The sequence below is a fragment of the Sinocyclocheilus rhinocerous genome, unplaced genomic scaffold, assembly GCF_001515625.1.
Source record: "Sinocyclocheilus rhinocerous isolate Xijiao unplaced genomic scaffold, SAMN03320098_v1.1 scaffold372, whole genome shotgun sequence".
In the NCBI taxonomy this organism is placed as follows: domain Eukaryota; kingdom Metazoa; phylum Chordata; class Actinopteri; order Cypriniformes; family Cyprinidae; genus Sinocyclocheilus; species Sinocyclocheilus rhinocerous.
The window spans coordinates 238,376-256,603 of NW_015626057.1; the positions used below are offsets into that span (position 1 = coordinate 238,376).

Genomic DNA, 18,228 nt, shown 5'->3' on the forward strand with positions numbered 1-18,228 from the left:
TTCTCTCAACATGGGGACAGGAGAGCTGTCAGTCAATAAATTGGAGAGAAAAAAGTAACATTTGAAAAAGTAACTCAGATATTCTCTTGTAAATTAAAAAGTAATGCGTTACTTTACTAGTTACTTGAAAAAAGTAATCTGATTACGTAACTCGCGTTACCCCCAACACTGACCACGAGTAACAGGCAGAAATGGGGAAGGTTTTGAAAGCATAATTAAGGCATTAAAGGTGTTCTTACTTATCCCAGGGATCCAGCGGGTCTTCTCCAGCATAGCTGCGCACGCTCAGCTCAAACGCCCTGCAGTGGTGATCAGTGAAAGCAGATGATGAACGGGGTGCTACCCTCTCAGATTGTGCTTCCAGCACATTAATAAGGTGTGAGGCTTTATTAACATGTACACCTACCCCAACCCCAAACCTACCCTTACAGTAAGATAAATACAGTGTTGGTAGCATTATTTATCCAATGGCCAGACCTGGTTTACTGTATTTCTCCAGTGTAAACATCATGTAATAAATCCTTACAGTAAACATTTGAACACTATGTGAAGCAGCAGCAACAGGCGATGACAGAAATTAGCTCTCATACTGTACAAGTGAGTTAGAAAAACGACCAGTTCTGTTACAGAGAATAAAAACATCACGGAAATCATGTGAGAAAAACAATAAACGAAGTGATGGGGACCTGAATCAAAAAACAGCAGATCACTCTCTGCTTTTGACTGAATAACTTCAGTAGCTTTAATAAAAATGATGCAGTTACTGAATAATCAGATGTAAAAATAAAATGGTGCGTAGTCTTGATTGTATGAATTAAATAGGCTACACACTCATTTTTTTTTTTAAAGCTACTGAAGTTATTCAGTCAAAATCAGAGAGTGACAGCAGCAGGTTTAAAGGGCTGCAGTCTGTTTACAGTATTACGTATGTATAAAATGAAATTAAACAACAATCTCTTAAATGTTTTTTTCTAGTTTCATTGATTTATATATTTTTTAAACATGGACCTTTACTTTCAATAAAAATGCTTATTTCTGCTATTGTAAGTTCACAATGTAAGCTATTAATTTAAATTTTAGTCAAGCACAAATGTTTTACTAAATTGTGGCCACGTTTTTAGTTGAATCAAATCGAGCGAACAAACCTTTATATCGTGAGCACAATTTACTCAATACGAGGAAACGAGATAGTAAGTTGTGCTCAAGCTTTAGGCCTAGGCTATTTTTTTCCCTGCATGTCATTTGTGGGGCTCCGTGCATAAGCCACGTTAAGCGTAAAATATCCACTTCGATTACGATGCTATTGTCTTAGAAGTATAGTGTTTATGACAAGTGAAACGTGAGAAAAAAACCCTGATCTTCCCTGGTTGTTTGAGAACATTAAGCCACGTTAAGTGTTTTTCACACGCTTTTCCACTCCTCTGCAGTGTCTCGAGTGCTCAAGTCAAAAGACATTTAAAAGTTTAAAAAATACTTTTTTTTCTTTCTTTCAAACTCCACTGCCGAGTCTTGTTCTGTGTGATTTGTGAAAAACATGTTCTGTGTGATTTGTGAATTAGAATGTCCTGCCTGAGTGGGCGTTAAAGGAGTAGTTCACTTTACTCATCCAAGATGTTTGTGTCTTTCTGTCTTAAGAAATTAAGGTTTCTGAGACCCTTATTTCTCGGCTGGGATCAGTGTTGGGTGTAACGCGTTACTAAGTAACTCTAATTAAATTACTTATCCACTGAAAAAGTAAAGTAAGAGACTACTGTTCATTTTTAGGTAATTTAATTACAGGTACTTATAAAGTACTTGCGTTACATACTGTAAATAATTTAAACAGTTCTAAAATCAATATTGAATTGAAATAAAATAAAGATAAAATTGAATGCAGCGTCTTTAACCCTCTGCGCGCCGGCGCGTTCACTTTCCGTTTTTCCTGATTCACAGAGAAACCTTAAATGCTCAGATACAGATAAGACTCAAATCAATCGAATCTAAAAAGGGCCTACTTTTATTTGTGTACGCTGACAATAACAACAAAACATTGTGCTTTTGTAAAATAAACAAAACAAACAGGGTGTGCTTTCTGCCGTCTCGGTCTCCGTGAGCAACTTTCTACGCATCACAAACTCAGCGAATACTTGAAACAGAGACATGAGAAATATGTCTATAGAAAGCTTTAAGTGTCTACTTTTAAATTAACGAATTCAAATCGAAAACAAATATTCTCTGATTATGTAATCCGTATGAAACTAAAGCGAGGTACAGTCTTTCCCGTATATGAGCTCATTATATGCAGTCACCAGCACGCAAACGCCGTCACCTAGATACAAAAAATAGATTTTAAAAAATCAAGATTCATGTAGTTTTCATCGTTTTTGAAAGAAGACCTGCTATGAGGAATAAGCCAGAATTTACCTCAGATGAAGTGTAGCCTTATTAGCGATTTGAATAAGTTACTTATTGAGTAACTAAATTACTTTTCAGACAGAGTAATTAGTAAAGTAATTTAAACACAATATTGATTTTGTAATTAGTAATAGTAATTAATTACTTTTTGAAAGTAACTTACCCAACACTGGCTGGGATCGTGTAGAGTCCTTTGAAGCTGCAGAAAGAAAGACATGAACATCTCGGATGACAGAGGGGTGAGTAAATTATTAGGACATTTTTATTCTGGAAGTAAACTAATCCTTTATAGGGCACCGATTATGTCCCTTTCTACAATATGTAATAAGTCTCCGGTGTCCCCAGAGTGTGTCTGTGAAGTTTCAGCTCAAAATACTCCACAGATCATTTATTATATCATTTGGAAAATGCCTATTTTGAGTGGAAGCAGAAACACGCTGTTTTCGTGCCTGTCTCTTTAAATGCAAATGAGCTGCTTCTCCCCGCCCCCTTTTCCAGAATAGGGCGGAGCCTTTACAGATCACACCTCAGATGCTCTGCCAAAAAACATCTGCTTGGTTTTGATTATCGTTTCTATCGTGCTGAAATCATGCGTTTTACAGCCATATCAGTTTAAACTTCTGATAAAGTGTTTTCTGAGCGCACAGAAAGCGGCTGTATGTCACACGGCATGAGCACTAAACTAAGCTCTCTTTCATGTCTTATTGCGCTTAAACTTTCAAATACACAAAAGTTTGTTAAAAACGCATGAGTTACATAAACACAGTGGGTTATGTCTGTGAAGGTAAACAGCTGGGAACGAAATCGCATGTCTATATTAGATCTGTGTGGCAGAAGTGTAATATACAGTACCTACTGCTGTCTACGCTGCTAATATGAGCCAAACAATAAATAAAAACAGAAAATCACTCACTGCTCTTGACCGAATAACTTCTATAGCTTTAGTAAGAAGACATTTCTAACTTGAATGCTGTTTTTAAATGCTCTAGCGTGAAGATAAACATGGCTCACTCAGGGCGGGGCCAGTCAGCGGCCGTGGGCGGGGCCTAAACATTGTGACATCGCTTACTACTGGCCTAGCATGAATAATACAACGCTTTTAGTCGTTTTCGCTGATCTGTGTGAACGGTGATCGATTTGACAACGCTGTCATACACAAAAATGCAAAACTTTTCAAGAACAATGGAAAAACCATTTTTTAGTACAATTGTTGTGTAAATGCACCCTTATGTTACGTCTTCATGTCAAGACACAGCAGTAATGTTTCTTTTCTAGATATTAGTGTTTCTGTTCATCTTTAGCGTCAACAATACTGCTCAGAATATTTTTTTACTTTTACTTTACTAATACTTTTATTCAAGGATGCATTCAAGTAATCAAAAGTGACAGTAAAGACATTTATAAAGTTACAAAAGATTTCTATTTCAAATAAATGCTGTTCTTTTGAACTTTCTGTTCATCTGTGAATCCTGAAAAATAAAATGCGTCACAGTTTCCACAAAAATATTGTGCAGCACAACTGTTTTCAACATTGATAATAATCAGAAATGTTTCTTGAGCAGCAAATCAGCATATTATTATGATTTCTGAAGATCATGTGACACTGAAGACTGGAGTAATGATGCTGAAAATACAGCTGCGCATCACAGAAATAAATTACAGTTTAACAGATATTCACATAGAAAACAGCTGTTTTACATTATAATAATATTTCACAATTTTACTGTTTTTACTGTATTTTTAATCTAAATAATGCAGTCTTGGTGAGCAGAAGAGACTTCTTTCAGAAATATTAGGGTTTATGTTTGGTGAGTGACTGCGTTGTCATTTTTTGATTAAATGAAGAGAAAATCAAGTTAAGAGTGAAGCCGTTTATGATGCCAGTATTCATATGATTTAGTAGCTTGTGTTCTGAATGCTCTTGTGTTTCCATTTGAAGCAGTTCATAAAATGATGCAACCAAAGGAGGAATATGAAGATATAACCGAGCCATGTGGAGTGAAATCTGAAGGTAAGTGACGGATCAGACCTGGACTAATGTCTGTTCTCAACTGGATTCTGGAACTCATGTTGCTCGCTCAGTATAACCAGATGAGTATAAACTAAAGTGAGTTTATTTAGTGTACCATTTGTTCATAATATGTGACCCTGCAGCACAAAAGCAGTCTGAAGTCGCTGGGGTATATTTGTAGCAATAGCCAACAATACATTGTATGGGTTAAAATTATACATTTTTCTTTTATGCCAAAAATCATTAGGATATTAAGTAAAGATCATGTTCCATGAAGATATTTTGTAAATTCCATACCATAAATATATCAAAACTTAATTTTTGATTAGTAATATGCATTGCTAAGAACTTAATTTGAACAACTTTAAAGATGATTTTCTCAATATTTAGATTTTTTAGCACCCTCAGATTCCAGATTTTCAAATAATTGCATCTCAGCCAAATATTGTCCTATCCTAACAAACCATACATCAATGGAAAGATTATGTATTCATATTCCAGAAAAGAATCGACCCTTATGACTGGTTTTGTGCTCCACGGTCACATATATGAAGTACTTATTTTCTAAAACATGTTTTACTCTAAACCTGCTAGAAAATCAAAGCCATAAATCTAACAACGTTGTGTTCCAAATTTGAGGTTGATATCACAAAAAAAATGAGAATTTTGTTTGGCCGCAGTACCGAATGTTTCCACTAGGGGAAATACGTTTGCTGTTTGCTTCCAATGTTTACAAATGATCATACAGTATATCTTTATTGACCCTTATGACTGGTTTTGTGGTCCAGGGTCACATATGTACTTTTTAACATTTATCAGCAATAAAACATTTACATTGTACTTGTAGAAGTTCTCACCATGATTCATGAAGATGAAGAAGTGGAAAAGACAAGAGGAGCAACACTGGGAAAGAGTTCAGCACACAAGCTTCATTATTGCTCTGAGTGTGGGAAGAGCTTCAGCGTGAGAGCGCGCTTCAGACGACACATGCACATACACACCGGAGACAAGCCCTACCGCTGCTCACACTGCCACATGTGCTTCACGTCTCAGGAGAACCTGTCCGAGCACGCACAGAAACACTCCAGCCAGAGACCCCACCGCTGCTCGCAGTGCGGCAAGGGCTTCTTCAGACCGGGGAGACTTGAAGTCCACTGGAGGATCCACACTGGAGAAAAGCCCCATCACTGTGCTCAGTGCGAGAAGAGCTTCAAGAGCACAGAGGAGCTGCAGCGGCACGCACTCGTACACACGGCAGAGAAGCACCACCACTGCTGTCAGTGCGAGAGGAGCTTCAGGAGGAGCGGCCAGCTGCGCAGACACATGCGCACACACACCGGCGAGAAACCCTACGGCTGTGTGCAGTGTGAGAGGAGCTTCTCCCGGCCTGAGCACCTCAGGGACCATCAGCTCAGAGCTCACCGACACCAGACGCATGAGCCCGCTTGATGTCCAGCTTTACCTCTGCTTTCAGACTCCCCCAAAACACCAGCGCTTGCTTCACTTCCAGTCGGTATATGCGAAGAGAACAATACAAATCTATCAAAAACTCTTGTTTGTGAAACTGCTTTATTCTTTTGTGTTTATGGTGGTATAATTGCATGAGTGGAAAAAAGAGATTCATCTGATTTGGGTTGCCTAATGGTATAATAAATGACTTAATTAGTAGTAATGGAGGATCATTTTTATTTTGAGAAATAATAGTTTTCCTTATTCATTTGCATGAATAAGAATACTTTTCTTAGGAAATTACATGTAATCCAGCCGATGTAGATTCTATAAAACTGATTAAAAACTATAACGAAAGCATAAGATCAGGTTGAAAGAATTTCACCCTTGTGAAAAAGGAATAACCTTAGCATACTTTTAAAGAGCTTTTATTACAATATATATATATGTGTGTATATAGGCCTATAGGTAACACTTTATTTTAAGGTGTCCTTGTTACACATGTTGCATGTACTTACTATTATAATAACAATTAATTATGCATAATTACATGCAAGTAACCCTAAGCCAAACCCAAAACCTAACCCTAACCATATAGTAAGTGCATGTAGTTAATTAATATTACTCAGTACTTATATGTATAATTACACTGTAACAAGGACACCTTAAAATAAAGTAACCTATATATATATATATATATATATATATATGACTTTTATTTGTATAAATAACTTTTATATCATAAATGACTTATTTTATTTGCATTATAAAAAACAGGATCATTTTAATTTTGATAAAAAATATATTTTTTTTATGCATTGGCATGAATAAAAATACGTTTATTTTGAAGTGACATTGCATGTGTAAGTGTCTGTTTGTCTGACTGCACACCAGACCTTTTTTGCATATAAATTGCAATTAAATATATTATAGTTTAAGTTAAAATAAAAATGTATATTAAATGCAGTTAGATGAACTTTAGATTGTTTTTAACCCACTTAAGTAAGACTTCAGGACATCTTTTTCATTATTACTTCTATTGTCTTTGAAATGTGGTTAAAGTGTTGCTGCTGATTGTACTGACAAGCATTTATGCTGAACTAAATACTTTATTAAAAATACTTTATTAATGAATTAATGTCATTGAAATTGAAATGTATGGCATGTAGTATTGACACATCTGTAATGATAAAGTTGCCTTTTCAAATATATTGCCATATCAAATAACACACTATGGTATAAAATTAAGTTCTTTACATGTGCTTTAGTATGTTATTAGTATGTACCTCTGTGAAGCACGACAAAAGTAAAACCTAATGATTTAAAATGTACTTTAAAGTAAAACTGAATGTGACATTTGTGCACACTTATTTAAGTGTGTTCATAGTCATGAAAGTTTCTCTCTTTAAGTACACGTAAGTGGCTGTATTTCATTAATATTATGTGCGAGTAGTTTTTTTTATTTTTATATTTATTTATTTGAAGTGGCAGTACTACTTGTGAAAACACTACTAAAGCGAATTTAAAACACTAAATATGGTTAATAATTGGGGAAATTGAATAAATAATATAAAATTGCATTTTAACTGTATCATAAAAATGAGAGTTATCACTGCCGGTATAAATAATGTAGATTTATTAATTGAGGTACTGTTGAAACATCGGGCTATAAACAAGCAGACTTTTATTTTGAAATGTCGCCGGTGTGTGCGTGTGCAGCCGGAAGTGCCTGTGTGTCGCTCCTGACGCTAGCTTGCGCTCGTCTTCAGTCGTGTTGGAAACAGAAATGCAGACAGACGTCCTGATCAGAAGACAGAAGATCGATTACTATCAACACTGATTAACCGACAGAGATCAATCATGGCGAGCGGTAAGTGAGCGGTACTGTAGGACACAAATCAAAACAACTAATAATATCGTGCTGCTGGTACTTCACGTGACGGATTGGTTTGCTCATGAAGCTCTTGACTGATCGTGAATGTAAGTGACGGATCAGTGCAGTGATGTTGGTGTTGTTGTGTCTCAGAGTCCGTGAGTGTGATCTTCAAGATCTACTGCCTGGCTGTCATGACCCTGATCGCTGCCGCATACACGGTGGCTCTCAGATACACCAGGACCGTGTCCTCGGACCTGTACTTCTCCACCACCGCCGTGTGCCTGACGGAGCTCATCAAGCTGCTGCTGAGCCTGGGGATGCTGGTCAGGTGTGTGTGTGTGTGTGTGTGTGTGTGTGAGAGAGAGAGAGATAGAGAGTGTGTGTGTGAAACGTGGCTTTGGAAGGAAAGATTGCAATCAAATAGCACACCTAGGTTCCTAACTAATGACAAGGAATTAACAGAGCAGACATCAAGTGTTAGAGAGTGTTCTAGGTTATTATATGCAGAGGTTTTAGGTCCGATAATTAACACCTCTAAGGGTAACATGTAAAGCGTGAAAAGTAACGGCCCTAGTACTGAGCCTTGAGGTACTCCATACTGCATACTGTGTGTGTGTCTGTGTCTCTGTCTGTCTGTCAGAGTAAAGTGCGGTGAGTGTGCTTTGTCCTCCTCACGTCTGCTGTGATGCTGTGTGACGCAGGGAGACGGGAGACTTGGGCCGGTTCAGAAGCGCAGTGGTCAGCCACATTTTCAAGAGTCCCAAGGAGCTGCTGAAGCTGAGCGTGCCGTCGGTCGTCTACGCCATCCAGAACAACATGGCCTTCGTGGCCTTAAGCAACCTGGATGCCGCTGTCTACCAGGTATTATGAACACAATGACCTCCGTGCTTCCAGAAATACAAAGTCTGTCATCATGTCCTTGCTGTCGTTCAAAACTGTTTCAGTTGAACACAAAATTAGACATTTAGGAAGAACTTTCATGCAGCTCTCGCTGTAACAACAGTTTGTAGTTACCCAGTATAAAGACAGCAGTCTGAACGACGTGTGCTGTAAATCTGCCATTACCTGATAGATTCATGTGAGGAACAGATTGATATTCCCTGACAATCGTACAATCAGTTTCTAAACCAGTGCAATGAATGTCTTTTTCATCCTTTATGAGTTTCATGGCATCATGTAGCATAGGCGGATCGCGTAAATACAATTTCTCCAGTAAGACAAGCGATGCGTTCTCAAACGCCTGTCTAGCCATGGCCTATGTATATATATCAGGGCAGTTTCCTCCGAGGAGGCAAGGGAGGCAGTGTCTCCTCAAAATCATAGTACAAAAATAAAACAATCCAAATATTACAAAGTATGACATAGAAAAGTTTATAAATCACTCGTTTTGTAACCAGCAGGAGTCCACATCTCTCTCGCCTCCCCTGAGCCCATTGAGTTTTAACAGACCAACTAAAGTGTTTGGTGGGGGGTAATTGAGAATGAATGGGGGAAAGTCGCGTGTGAGGAGGCAATGCCTCCATCGCGATATGATTGGATATGACTGGTTCATGCGATAAAACCCGCCTCTTGTGTTCATGCGCGATCGCAAATTAGTCTGAATGAACAATATAATGGCATTAATGGGAAGACTTTTAAAAAAGTAAGTAAACAACTCACACACTTCGATATAACCACTTTGTCAAAATAAGCCTTGAAATGGCCTGAAAACATGATCTATGGGAGTTTTTAGTGAGTAATCAGCTTGGTGAAATTTTAAGTAAATCTCTGTGTCTATGACCAATATTCACCGAGCTTTGATGACTGATGAACCGAATAATTCAAAAATAGTTAAAAGTTAACTATTAAAAAGAATTGCTGAACATATGTCCTCACAAACTATGTAGCTATACACAGTGCTTAACAAATTTATTAGGCAAATAACAAGCTGAATCAACCAGCTGGAAAAGTGATTCCCTCGATATCGTTCATCGTGTTGATATTGTTGGTCTTCAAAACCTTTCATCAGTACACTCTGAAGTGACTTTGCTTTTCAGGTCACGTCGTAAATGTCGTATTTGTCACACATCTGTCAGTCATATGGAATCTCGCCCTACCTGTTTTTCTCATTGAATATCTTGTTTGACTCAGAAATGTGTCAGGTTATGGGAGAATAGCATTTCATGTTGACAAACACATTTTACATTTGAATAAATCCTTTCTTCTGGCTTTACCTCATTGAGAATGGGGGAAAGGTGAGTTTTCCTTGCCAGTCAAAGGAAGAAAAGCAAGCAAATGCTGCAGACTGACGCTGTTTGTGTGTCAGGTGACGTATCAGCTGAAGATCCCCTGTACAGCCCTGTGTACGGTGCTGATGCTCGGCCGCTCTCTGAGCCGCCTGCAGTGGTTTTCAGTCTTCATGCTGTGTGGAGGAGTCACACTGGTGCAGTGGACGCCGCCGCAGTCCACCAAAGTCCAGGTACGATCAACACTCGCCACATATGAGCTGATTTATTGACTGCTTGAAATCAGTAGCGTCTAGATTGGAGCCTCAAGAGTGTTATATACTACCAGTCAAAAGTTTAGAATAAAGTTTTTTAATGTTTTTGAAAGAAGTCTCTTCTGCTCACCAAGGCTGCTTTTATTTGATCAAAAATACAGTGAAATAAAGTAATATATTGCTGTGATCAAAGCTGAATTTTACCCCAGTCTTCAGCGTCACATGATCCAATAACGCACAGCCTGAATTTTCCAAAAATCCACATTCAAACCAAAATAGCCGACTTAATGTTGGTCGTAGCTAATGACTGTACATTAGAAAGTTGTCCGGCTTGATGAGAGCAATATATGTACAGAGTTTGGTGTCTGTAGCTAAAACTACCCCACCCCCACTTTAGTCAAAAGGTGGCGCTATAGAGCGCCTGCTCCACACTCATTTCTGAGCTTTTGCCAGTGTCTAACTATCATTAGCATAAATCCAGGCTACGCACTGCTGGTTTCAGCGCAAGCAGCTGTGGCATTCACTGACGAGCAAGTTATTTTGGTGACAACAACCCACCAAAATAAAAGCTTGCTGATTTTAGGTTTGAAAATGTTGAAAATTCATATTAAAAAAATTAAATTTAATTAAATAAATAAATATTAAGGAAAAAATGAAAAAATATATATATATTAGCATTGTATTTTTTTAAGTGTAATATAAAATAATTGTATTTTTATTTAGTACTAATTTTTTATTTTAAAATATAGTGTTATCACACTTTTTATTATTTTGTTTATTTTAATTTTAAAATAAAAAACGAAATAACTAAAAGGATAGTTATATTTATAGTTATATTTAATGAGTCATGCTATGTGCAGTGTGAGCACCAAACTAAATCTCCAGGTGCTCCCATGAGAACCAGACTGAAAAACTTATGTGCACCGCTGATCATTAATGCCGATGTGTGTCGATTTTCATGAAACTCTAAGCATGTTAAGTGCCTCAAAAACACTGCAAAAGAATATTAAAGTTTGACGCATTGCCATGGCAACAGTATGTAAGATATCAAGAATCCCTTCACAGTTTTACATCGGCCATGTCTTGACATTATTCTCATGAGTTTGAAGTAAATTAAGAAAAAGTATAGTCTGATTTCAAAGCATTTTGAAAATGACACACTTCCTGCTGCCAGTTGGTGGCACTATAACTTTGACTCCTAATAGCCACATCTATGTGATTGGCCTCATACAACGAAAGTGCTGAAGTTTGATCAAAATCAGACTGAATACTGTATGCTGAAATTATAACACTTCATGTTTCCCTTTTTTGCCATAATTTTGTCACCTCGCCACGGCTAAACCGTTCGAGTTATCAAAAATCCCTTCACAATTTAACATCCCAAGTATCTTGAGATCATGTTGTCTGAGTTTGGTGGCGATCGGATGAAAACCCTAGGATGAGTATATCAAATTCCGCAGCATGCATTTTTCACAAAACCCTGAATAGCTGACTTCCTGTTGGGCGGAGCCTATGACATGCAGTGCGAAAGTTGTTGGGGCTGATGAGATCTACATGTGTATGAATTTTGGTGACTGTAGGTCAAATGGTGTGCCATGGGGCCCCCCCTCCCATTATCCCCCTAAAAGCCCCCTAGGGGCTTGGGCCCTAATAATATTTCACAGTATTATTGTTTTTACTGTATTTTTGATCAAGTCAATGCAGCCTTGGTGAGGAGAAGAGACTTGTTTCTAAAGCATCTTAATTTTGACCAGTAGTGTCGATGTATAATGTCGGCTGTCCTAAAGTGTTTGATCTGTGGCTGAAATGAGGACGTCTCGCTGTGCTTCAGGTGGAGCAGAACCCGTTCCTGGGCTTCATGGCGATCGCAGTGGCGGTGCTCTGCTCTGGGTTTGCAGGTACCATATGTTCAGTCATGTTTTTGGTGGTTTCTCATACGGAGCGTTAGTGACTCTCTGTTTTGGATCAGGTGTGTACTTCGAGAAGGTGCTGAAGAGTTCGGACACGTCTCTGTGGGTGCGAAATATCCAGATGTACCTGTCAGGAATCGTGGTGACCCTCATAGGTGTCTTCATGACAGACGGTGCTCAAGTCTTGGAGAAAGGCTTCTTCTACGGATACACGCCGTGGGTCTGCTTAGTCATCTGTGAGTAACGTCTGCATGACCTTTATTTCCACTGTGAAGTCGTGTACGTTTGGAGGATACGGCTCACTGAACAGGAACGTCCTGTCCATTTAAACAGACCCCAGCGGGCGTCACACCTCTCATTGTAAACGCAAAGCTCCTGAATGCCAATGAAGCGGTTTGACGGGTTTCTCTCTCTGCTTTCTGCCTGCAGTTTTGGCCAGCGTGGGAGGAATGTACACGTCTGTGGTGGTGAAATACACCGATAACATCATGAAGGGCTTCTCTGCGGCTGCTGCCATCGTCCTGTCCACCGTGGCGTCCGTCGTTCTCTTCGGCCTGCAGATCAGTGAGAGCATCGTTCAGTCATGTCATCTTCTGTTCAGGCGGCAGCTGGTCTGCTGGCGTATATACAGTGCTGCTTGAAAATCTGTGAACCCTTCACAGTTTTCTATATTTCTGCATAAATGTGACCCTGGAGCACAAAACCAGTCTGGAAGCTGAATAAACAAGCTTTCCATTGGTGTATGGTTTGTTAGGATCGGACAATATTTGGCTGAGATACAACTATTTGAAAATCTGGAATCTGAGGGTGCAAAAAAATCTAAATATTGAGAAAATCATCTTTAAAGTTGTCCAAATTAAGTTCTTAGCAATGCATATTACTAATCAAAAATTAAGTTTTGATATATTTACGGTAGGAAATTTACAAAATATCTTCATGGAACATGATCTTTACTTAATATCCTAATGATTTTTGGCATAAAAGAAAAATCTATAATTTTGACCCATACAATGTATTTTTGGCTATTGCTGCAAATACCCGTGCTTCTTATGACTGCTTTTGTGGTCCAGGGTCACAAATATGACCCAAAACATCATCAGATTTTCACACAAGTCCTGAAAGTAGACAATGAGAACCCAATCAAACAAATGAGACAAAAATATACACTTGATCCAGAAAAAATGGTCCAGTGTTACTTGCCTGTGAGTGGCAAAAGTGTGTGAACTCTTGTTTCAGTATCTGGCCTGACCCCCTTTTGCAGGAATAACTGCAGCTAAATGTTTCTTGTAACTGCTGATCAGGAATTTCAGCCCATTCCTCAGTACAGAACCGCTTCAACTCTGTGATGTTGGTGGGTTTCCTCCTATGAACTGCTTGCTTCAGCTCCTTCCACAACATTTCAACTGGAGTAAGATCCAGACTATGACCCGGCCATTCTGAAGCATTAACTTTGTTCTTCTTTAACCATTCTTCGGTAGAAGGACTTGTGTGCTTGGGGTCGTTGTCTTGCTGCATGACCTACCTTCTCTTGAGACTCAGTTCTCGGACCGATGTCCTGAAATTTTCCTTCAGAATTTGCTGGTATAATTCAGAATTCATTGTTCCATCAATGATGGTAAGCCGTCCTGGTCCAGATGCAGCAAAACAAACGATACTACCACCACCATGTTTCACAGATGGGACGAGTTTCTTAAGCCATGGTCAGTAGACTTTGAGCATGCGAAATTTGTTCGGACGGTGCTGTGAAAAGGGGCGGGAGCAGGATGTGACATCATGCGCCAAAATAATCTCACTAGTCATAATTCTTTTCTATTTAAGTGACAACAATCAGTCACAAGTATAGTTAAAGGGGTCATAGGATGCTACATGCACTTTTACAAGTTGTTTGAACTGAAATGTGTGTTGGCAGTGTGTGTACACAACCACCCTATAATGATAAAAATCCACCCCGTGTTTTTTTAAAAATCTGGTTAAATGTTTTCCCATTTCTCAAATCGAGCCGATCTTAGATGCCTGTCTGAATGACGTCACACAGACAGGCCCCTCCCACGATAGTTTGATTGACAGTAGCGTTCCAGCACAGACTGGACTCAAGTACACGCACACATACAAATCTCATGTAATAGAAAAATCACATAAAATTACACGTTTCACTGTTCAAACGTACCATCCGCTCCTGTTTCCTTTGCCATCGCAAACCAAGCCGCTTCTCTTTTTATGTGATTTTTGTAATCTTTTAAAGTTGTTTTGTATAAAACAGGATGATGTGACTACTAAAATTAGCATTTCCTCCATTTCTGTACCGAGAGGTCACTTTGTGACGTTTTGATCTTCTGTTGGTCTCATGCATTCACGTGACGCGAATTCGCAGGTCAGATTTCACCAAATTTGAACTTTGCTATGCAGCGAAATATCTTCGCCCGGGCTTGCGTTTCTGGTCTGACTCATTCACATGTGTATGAATGGAAGTTAATTATAACAATTAAATATAACAATTTGTTATATACCAGAAACACAAATCATCTACCAAATCCATCAGTTCTGGTGTACCTCAAGGTTCTGTTTTGGGCCCTCTCCTCTTTATAATTTATATGCTACCAATTGGACAAATAATCAAACGCTATGGGTTTAACTTCCACTGTTACGCAGATGACATTCAAATTTATTTTAGCCCACCTTCCACCTCAGTGTTTCCTCCGCCAGCATTAACAAATTGCATCAAGGAACTCAAGCTTTGGCTGGAGGCAAATTACCTTAAATTTAACTCTGATAAATCCGTAATTCTGATTGGCTCTAAAGCTGTTGTATCTAAGCTCTCTGGCCAACTGATGGATCTCGATGGTGATCTGATTATGCCCTCCATTAAAGTTCGCAATCTTGGTGTTCTCATTGATTCCACTCTTTCATTCAATGATCACATTGGTAAAGTAGTAAAGACAGCTTTTTTCCACCTACGTAATATCTCAGCTCGCTTGATTACCCACACAAGAAAGAGCGATCACATCACCTTCATTGGCTTCCGGTTTCCTTGCGCATAAACTACAAGATACTAATTCTCACTTATAAAGCTCTCCATAACCTCGGTCCTACATATTTATCTGAATTACTCCTGCCTTATGTTCCTGCCCGCTTACGATCTTCTAGTGAGGGATTGTTAGTGACCCCTAAGTTTCGTCTGGTGACTATGGGATCTAGAGCTTTCAGTGTTGTGGCTCCCAGATTGTGGAATGCTCTTCCCCAAAACATCCGTCAAGCCTCCTCCCTTCTCTCCTTCAAAAACCTCTTAAAAACACATTTTTCTCTTGAGTATTTCTCTTCAGTTTTCAGTCTGTAATTTGAACCCTGTTATGGATGTTTACCTACGTTCTCTCTGTATCTCTAATCTAACTTTGTAAGTGGTCTCTGTATATTACTCTCGGCTCTTGGTATGTGTTCTGTCTTCTGGTATTGATGTTAATTTGTTTATGTTCCTTAAACCTGACTTGTAAAGTGACCTTGGGTGTTGGAAAGGCGCTATATAAATTAAAATTATTATTATTAAGTCAATGGAACGAAAAGTCTAGTGTGACCGCGGCTTTACGCTGGAATGCAGTGTTTTCTTTCTCCAAACACAATGCTTCTTATTTGAACCCAAAAAGTTCTATTTTGGTCTCATCCATCCACAAAACATTTCTGCAATAGTTCTCTGGCTTGTCCACATGATCTTTAGCAAACTGCAGATGGCCAGTGATGCTCTTTTTGGAGAGCAGTGGCTTTCTTCTTGCGACTCTGCCATGCACACCATGGTTGCTCAGTGTTCTCCTGATGGTGGACTCATAAACATTAACATCAGCCAATGTGAGAAAGGCCTTTAGTTGCTCAGAAGTTACCCTGGGTTTCTTTGCAACCTCGTGGACTATTACACGTCTTGCTTTTGGAGTGATCTTTGTCGGTCGACCGCTTCTTGGGAGGGTAACGGTGTACAAAGTATGTATTTTTGTCTCATTTGTTTGATTGGATTCTCTTTGTCTGCTTTCAGGACTTGTGTGAAAATCTGATGATCTCTTGGGTCATATTTATGCAGAAATATAGAAAATTCTGTAGGGTTCACAGACTTTCAAGCAGCACTGTAGTATACAGAAATGTTTGATCCCTGTAAGAACTGAGCCACAAACCTTCCAAACACAGATGATGTGCATCTGATGATTCATCTGCAGCTCATCATGATAGTTAATCTGGTTTCCTCCACATGGCTGAATGAGTTTACATTACAATAAGGTCAATAAGTGCATGTTAGCTGGAGTTCTTTAAGGCAAGACAGCACAGCTGAAGAGGAAACATGTTACTGATAGACAGACATCTCCAGACTTCCCCAGCTGATTAATGTTTACATATGCAAATGAGATATTATCTCATTTAATATACACTCATTTGCATATATTTCCCGAACATAAATCTGAACACTGGATAAAGCCAGGTTCATAATTCCTGTTTGATTTTGTTGACACATTAAAGGTTTTTCCAGAGGGGATTTCTCTTTTTATCACTCCATAAACCAGAAAATACTGTCAACAGATAGAAAACAAACACATTTTCACCATGTTTTCAGGAATAAAATGTACAAATCAGTGTGAATGAAATACGAACACGCTTCTCAGTAAAAGCCTTCAGAATATAGAGAGGAAAAGTTTGCCGTGCGTAAGTGTTTCCGAATTGGAGAAACAAACTCACCGCCTTTAAAGATATGGATTGAAACTGAACTCTACAGATGCAAATAGATGAAAATAGTTTGTTAGTGATGCAAGACAACAACAGAGAGTCATTTTCCAGCTAAAGTCAGTTCATTGATGATTCAGTGATACAATTCAGCTCTCGTCCAATAGTGTCTGTGCAATCAGTCAAATGTCCCCAACTAAGCAAGACAAATCATGTAAACGCTTGCAATCGTGTGTTTCAGATGTTTTCTTTCCACTTGCAAAATAGACCAAAAAACATGCTTTTGCCTGTTCTGTCTTGCCTTAATATTGACAGATACAACTTTTGAATGTAACAGTTAGGATGCTTCATAAGTATTTTGCATGGTTAGTTCATGTCGAGAGGCAGGGCCTCGCGATGAAGTGTTATAGAGGAGCAGCGTGTCGTGCTCACTCGCTCTTTGCTCTTTGCAGCGGCGACGTTCCTCGGCGGAGCGCTGCTGGTGTGTGTGTCCATCTACCTGTACGGACTGCCCAAACAAGACACCAGCAGAGTGCAGAAGCCCAGCACAGATGGAGAGGACACACAGAAACTCATCGCAGTCTGACGCGACGCATCTGCTGCTGGACATGAACGGACTACACTACAGCAGGAGCGAGGACCGGTGTTTGGAGTGAAGGAGGGTGGCAGTGGGCTGTGGGAAGGACTGGAACACTTTGGTTTTATGTTGTTTTTCTCTCTCTGTATAATTTCATTTATAGGTCTTGATGCAGATACACTGATGCCACAACACTACACTGAATGTACTAGGGCTGTCAAAAAAAAAAAATCTAATTTCGAATATTTGTCAAATTTAAAATAAAAATCCACATTCGATTTGAATTTTAGGAAAAGAGAACATCAATGCGGAGAAGATCATGTTTACGTCAAAACTGAAACCAAGCCGTTCACACAGAACACATATCAATCACATTTTCTAGAGGGACATCTATCACTGTTGCACTCGCGTCTCGCACAAGAGAGCCACATGTTTTAGAAAGCCATGTAAAATTAATGCAAGTTTAACTTTGAAAAAAAAACATATATTGAGACTTTATGGCAGGGTTTTTCTCCATCCCACTGCAACTCGTGTTTTTAAATGAAAAATGTACTCCGTGTGATTGGCTTTCCTCCCTTTGTATTAAACTATGCATACACACATGATGCTGTTTTGTTTATAGTTGTTTAAGCAACTTAATTATAATTGGTTTATAAAAATTATGCACTTTTTTCACAGATAGTCTGTTTTCTTATGTTTTGAGTACGTGCATTAGTAATATTTTGCTCGATGCGCCCTCTTGTGGCCTCAGGAGAGAAGCCAAAAGCTATTCTTCACTCTAAATGAAATTATGCATTTTAAATTAGAATATAATTCGAATTTTGATCATATTTAAGT

At 38.8% G+C, this 18,228-nt stretch overlaps 3 protein-coding genes across 4 annotated transcripts in view; 2 read left to right on the top strand and 1 right to left on the bottom strand.

Moving 5' to 3' along the window:
* bub1 (BUB1 mitotic checkpoint serine/threonine kinase) overlaps positions 1–1,812 on the bottom strand; it is a gene marked incomplete at its 5' end in the record, with an annotated part of 27,852 nt that extends 26,040 nt beyond the window's left edge. Inside the window, 2 exons of the mRNA XM_016514608.1 lie at positions 240–299; positions 1,808–1,812. Of these exons, the coding sequence (XP_016370094.1) occupies positions 240–299; positions 1,808–1,812 (65 nt within the window). The remainder of the gene's footprint in view (positions 1–239; positions 300–1,807) is intronic.
* A 2,523-nt stretch (positions 1,813–4,335) lies between these two features.
* LOC107709991 (zinc finger protein 239) lies at positions 4,336–5,954 on the top strand. Of its 2 annotated transcripts, none has more exons than XM_016514665.1 (2): positions 4,336–4,405; positions 5,253–5,954. In XM_016514665.1, exons 1-2 carry the CDS (start codon positions 4,345–4,347, stop codon positions 5,852–5,854), a joined length of 663 nt encoding a protein of 220 aa, XP_016370151.1. In that variant the 5' UTR covers positions 4,336–4,344; the 3' UTR covers positions 5,855–5,954. The 2 variants fall into 2 exon arrangements, with proteins under 2 accessions (XP_016370151.1, XP_016370160.1); XM_016514674.1 differs by lacking the exon at positions 4,336–4,405 and adding an exon at positions 4,416–4,501.
* Positions 5,955–7,588: 1,634 nt separating this feature from the next.
* slc35a1 (solute carrier family 35 member A1) lies at positions 7,589–17,622 on the top strand. Its single transcript, XM_016514548.1, has 8 exons — positions 7,589–7,724; positions 7,881–8,058; positions 8,432–8,591; positions 10,036–10,188; positions 12,041–12,107; positions 12,179–12,355; positions 12,549–12,683; positions 17,267–17,622. The coding sequence occupies exons 1-8, from the start codon at positions 7,715–7,717 to the stop codon at positions 17,398–17,400; spliced, it is 1,014 nt and encodes a 337-aa protein (XP_016370034.1). The 5' UTR covers positions 7,589–7,714; the 3' UTR covers positions 17,401–17,622.
* The last annotated feature ends 606 nt before the right edge of the window (positions 17,623–18,228 follow it).

What these genes read in the sequence shown, in the direction of transcription:
- LOC107709991 (XM_016514665.1), top strand. Translation starts at nt 4,345, where the DNA reads ATGATGCAACCAAAGGAGGAATATGAAGATATAACCGAGCCATGTGGA. An exon ending in ATGTGGAGTGAAATCTGAAG is followed by an intron (nt 4,406 to 5,252) that starts GTAAGTGACGGA and finishes TTGTACTTGTAG; the next exon opens with AAGTTCTCACCATGATTCAT.
- slc35a1 (XM_016514548.1), top strand. An exon ending in AGCCTGGGGATGCTGGTCAG is followed by an intron (nt 8,059 to 8,431) that starts GTGTGTGTGTGT and finishes TGTGTGACGCAG; the next exon opens with GGAGACGGGAGACTTGGGCC. An exon ending in TCTCTTCGGCCTGCAGATCA is followed by an intron (nt 12,684 to 17,266) that starts GTGAGAGCATCG and finishes TGCTCTTTGCAG; the next exon opens with CGGCGACGTTCCTCGGCGGA.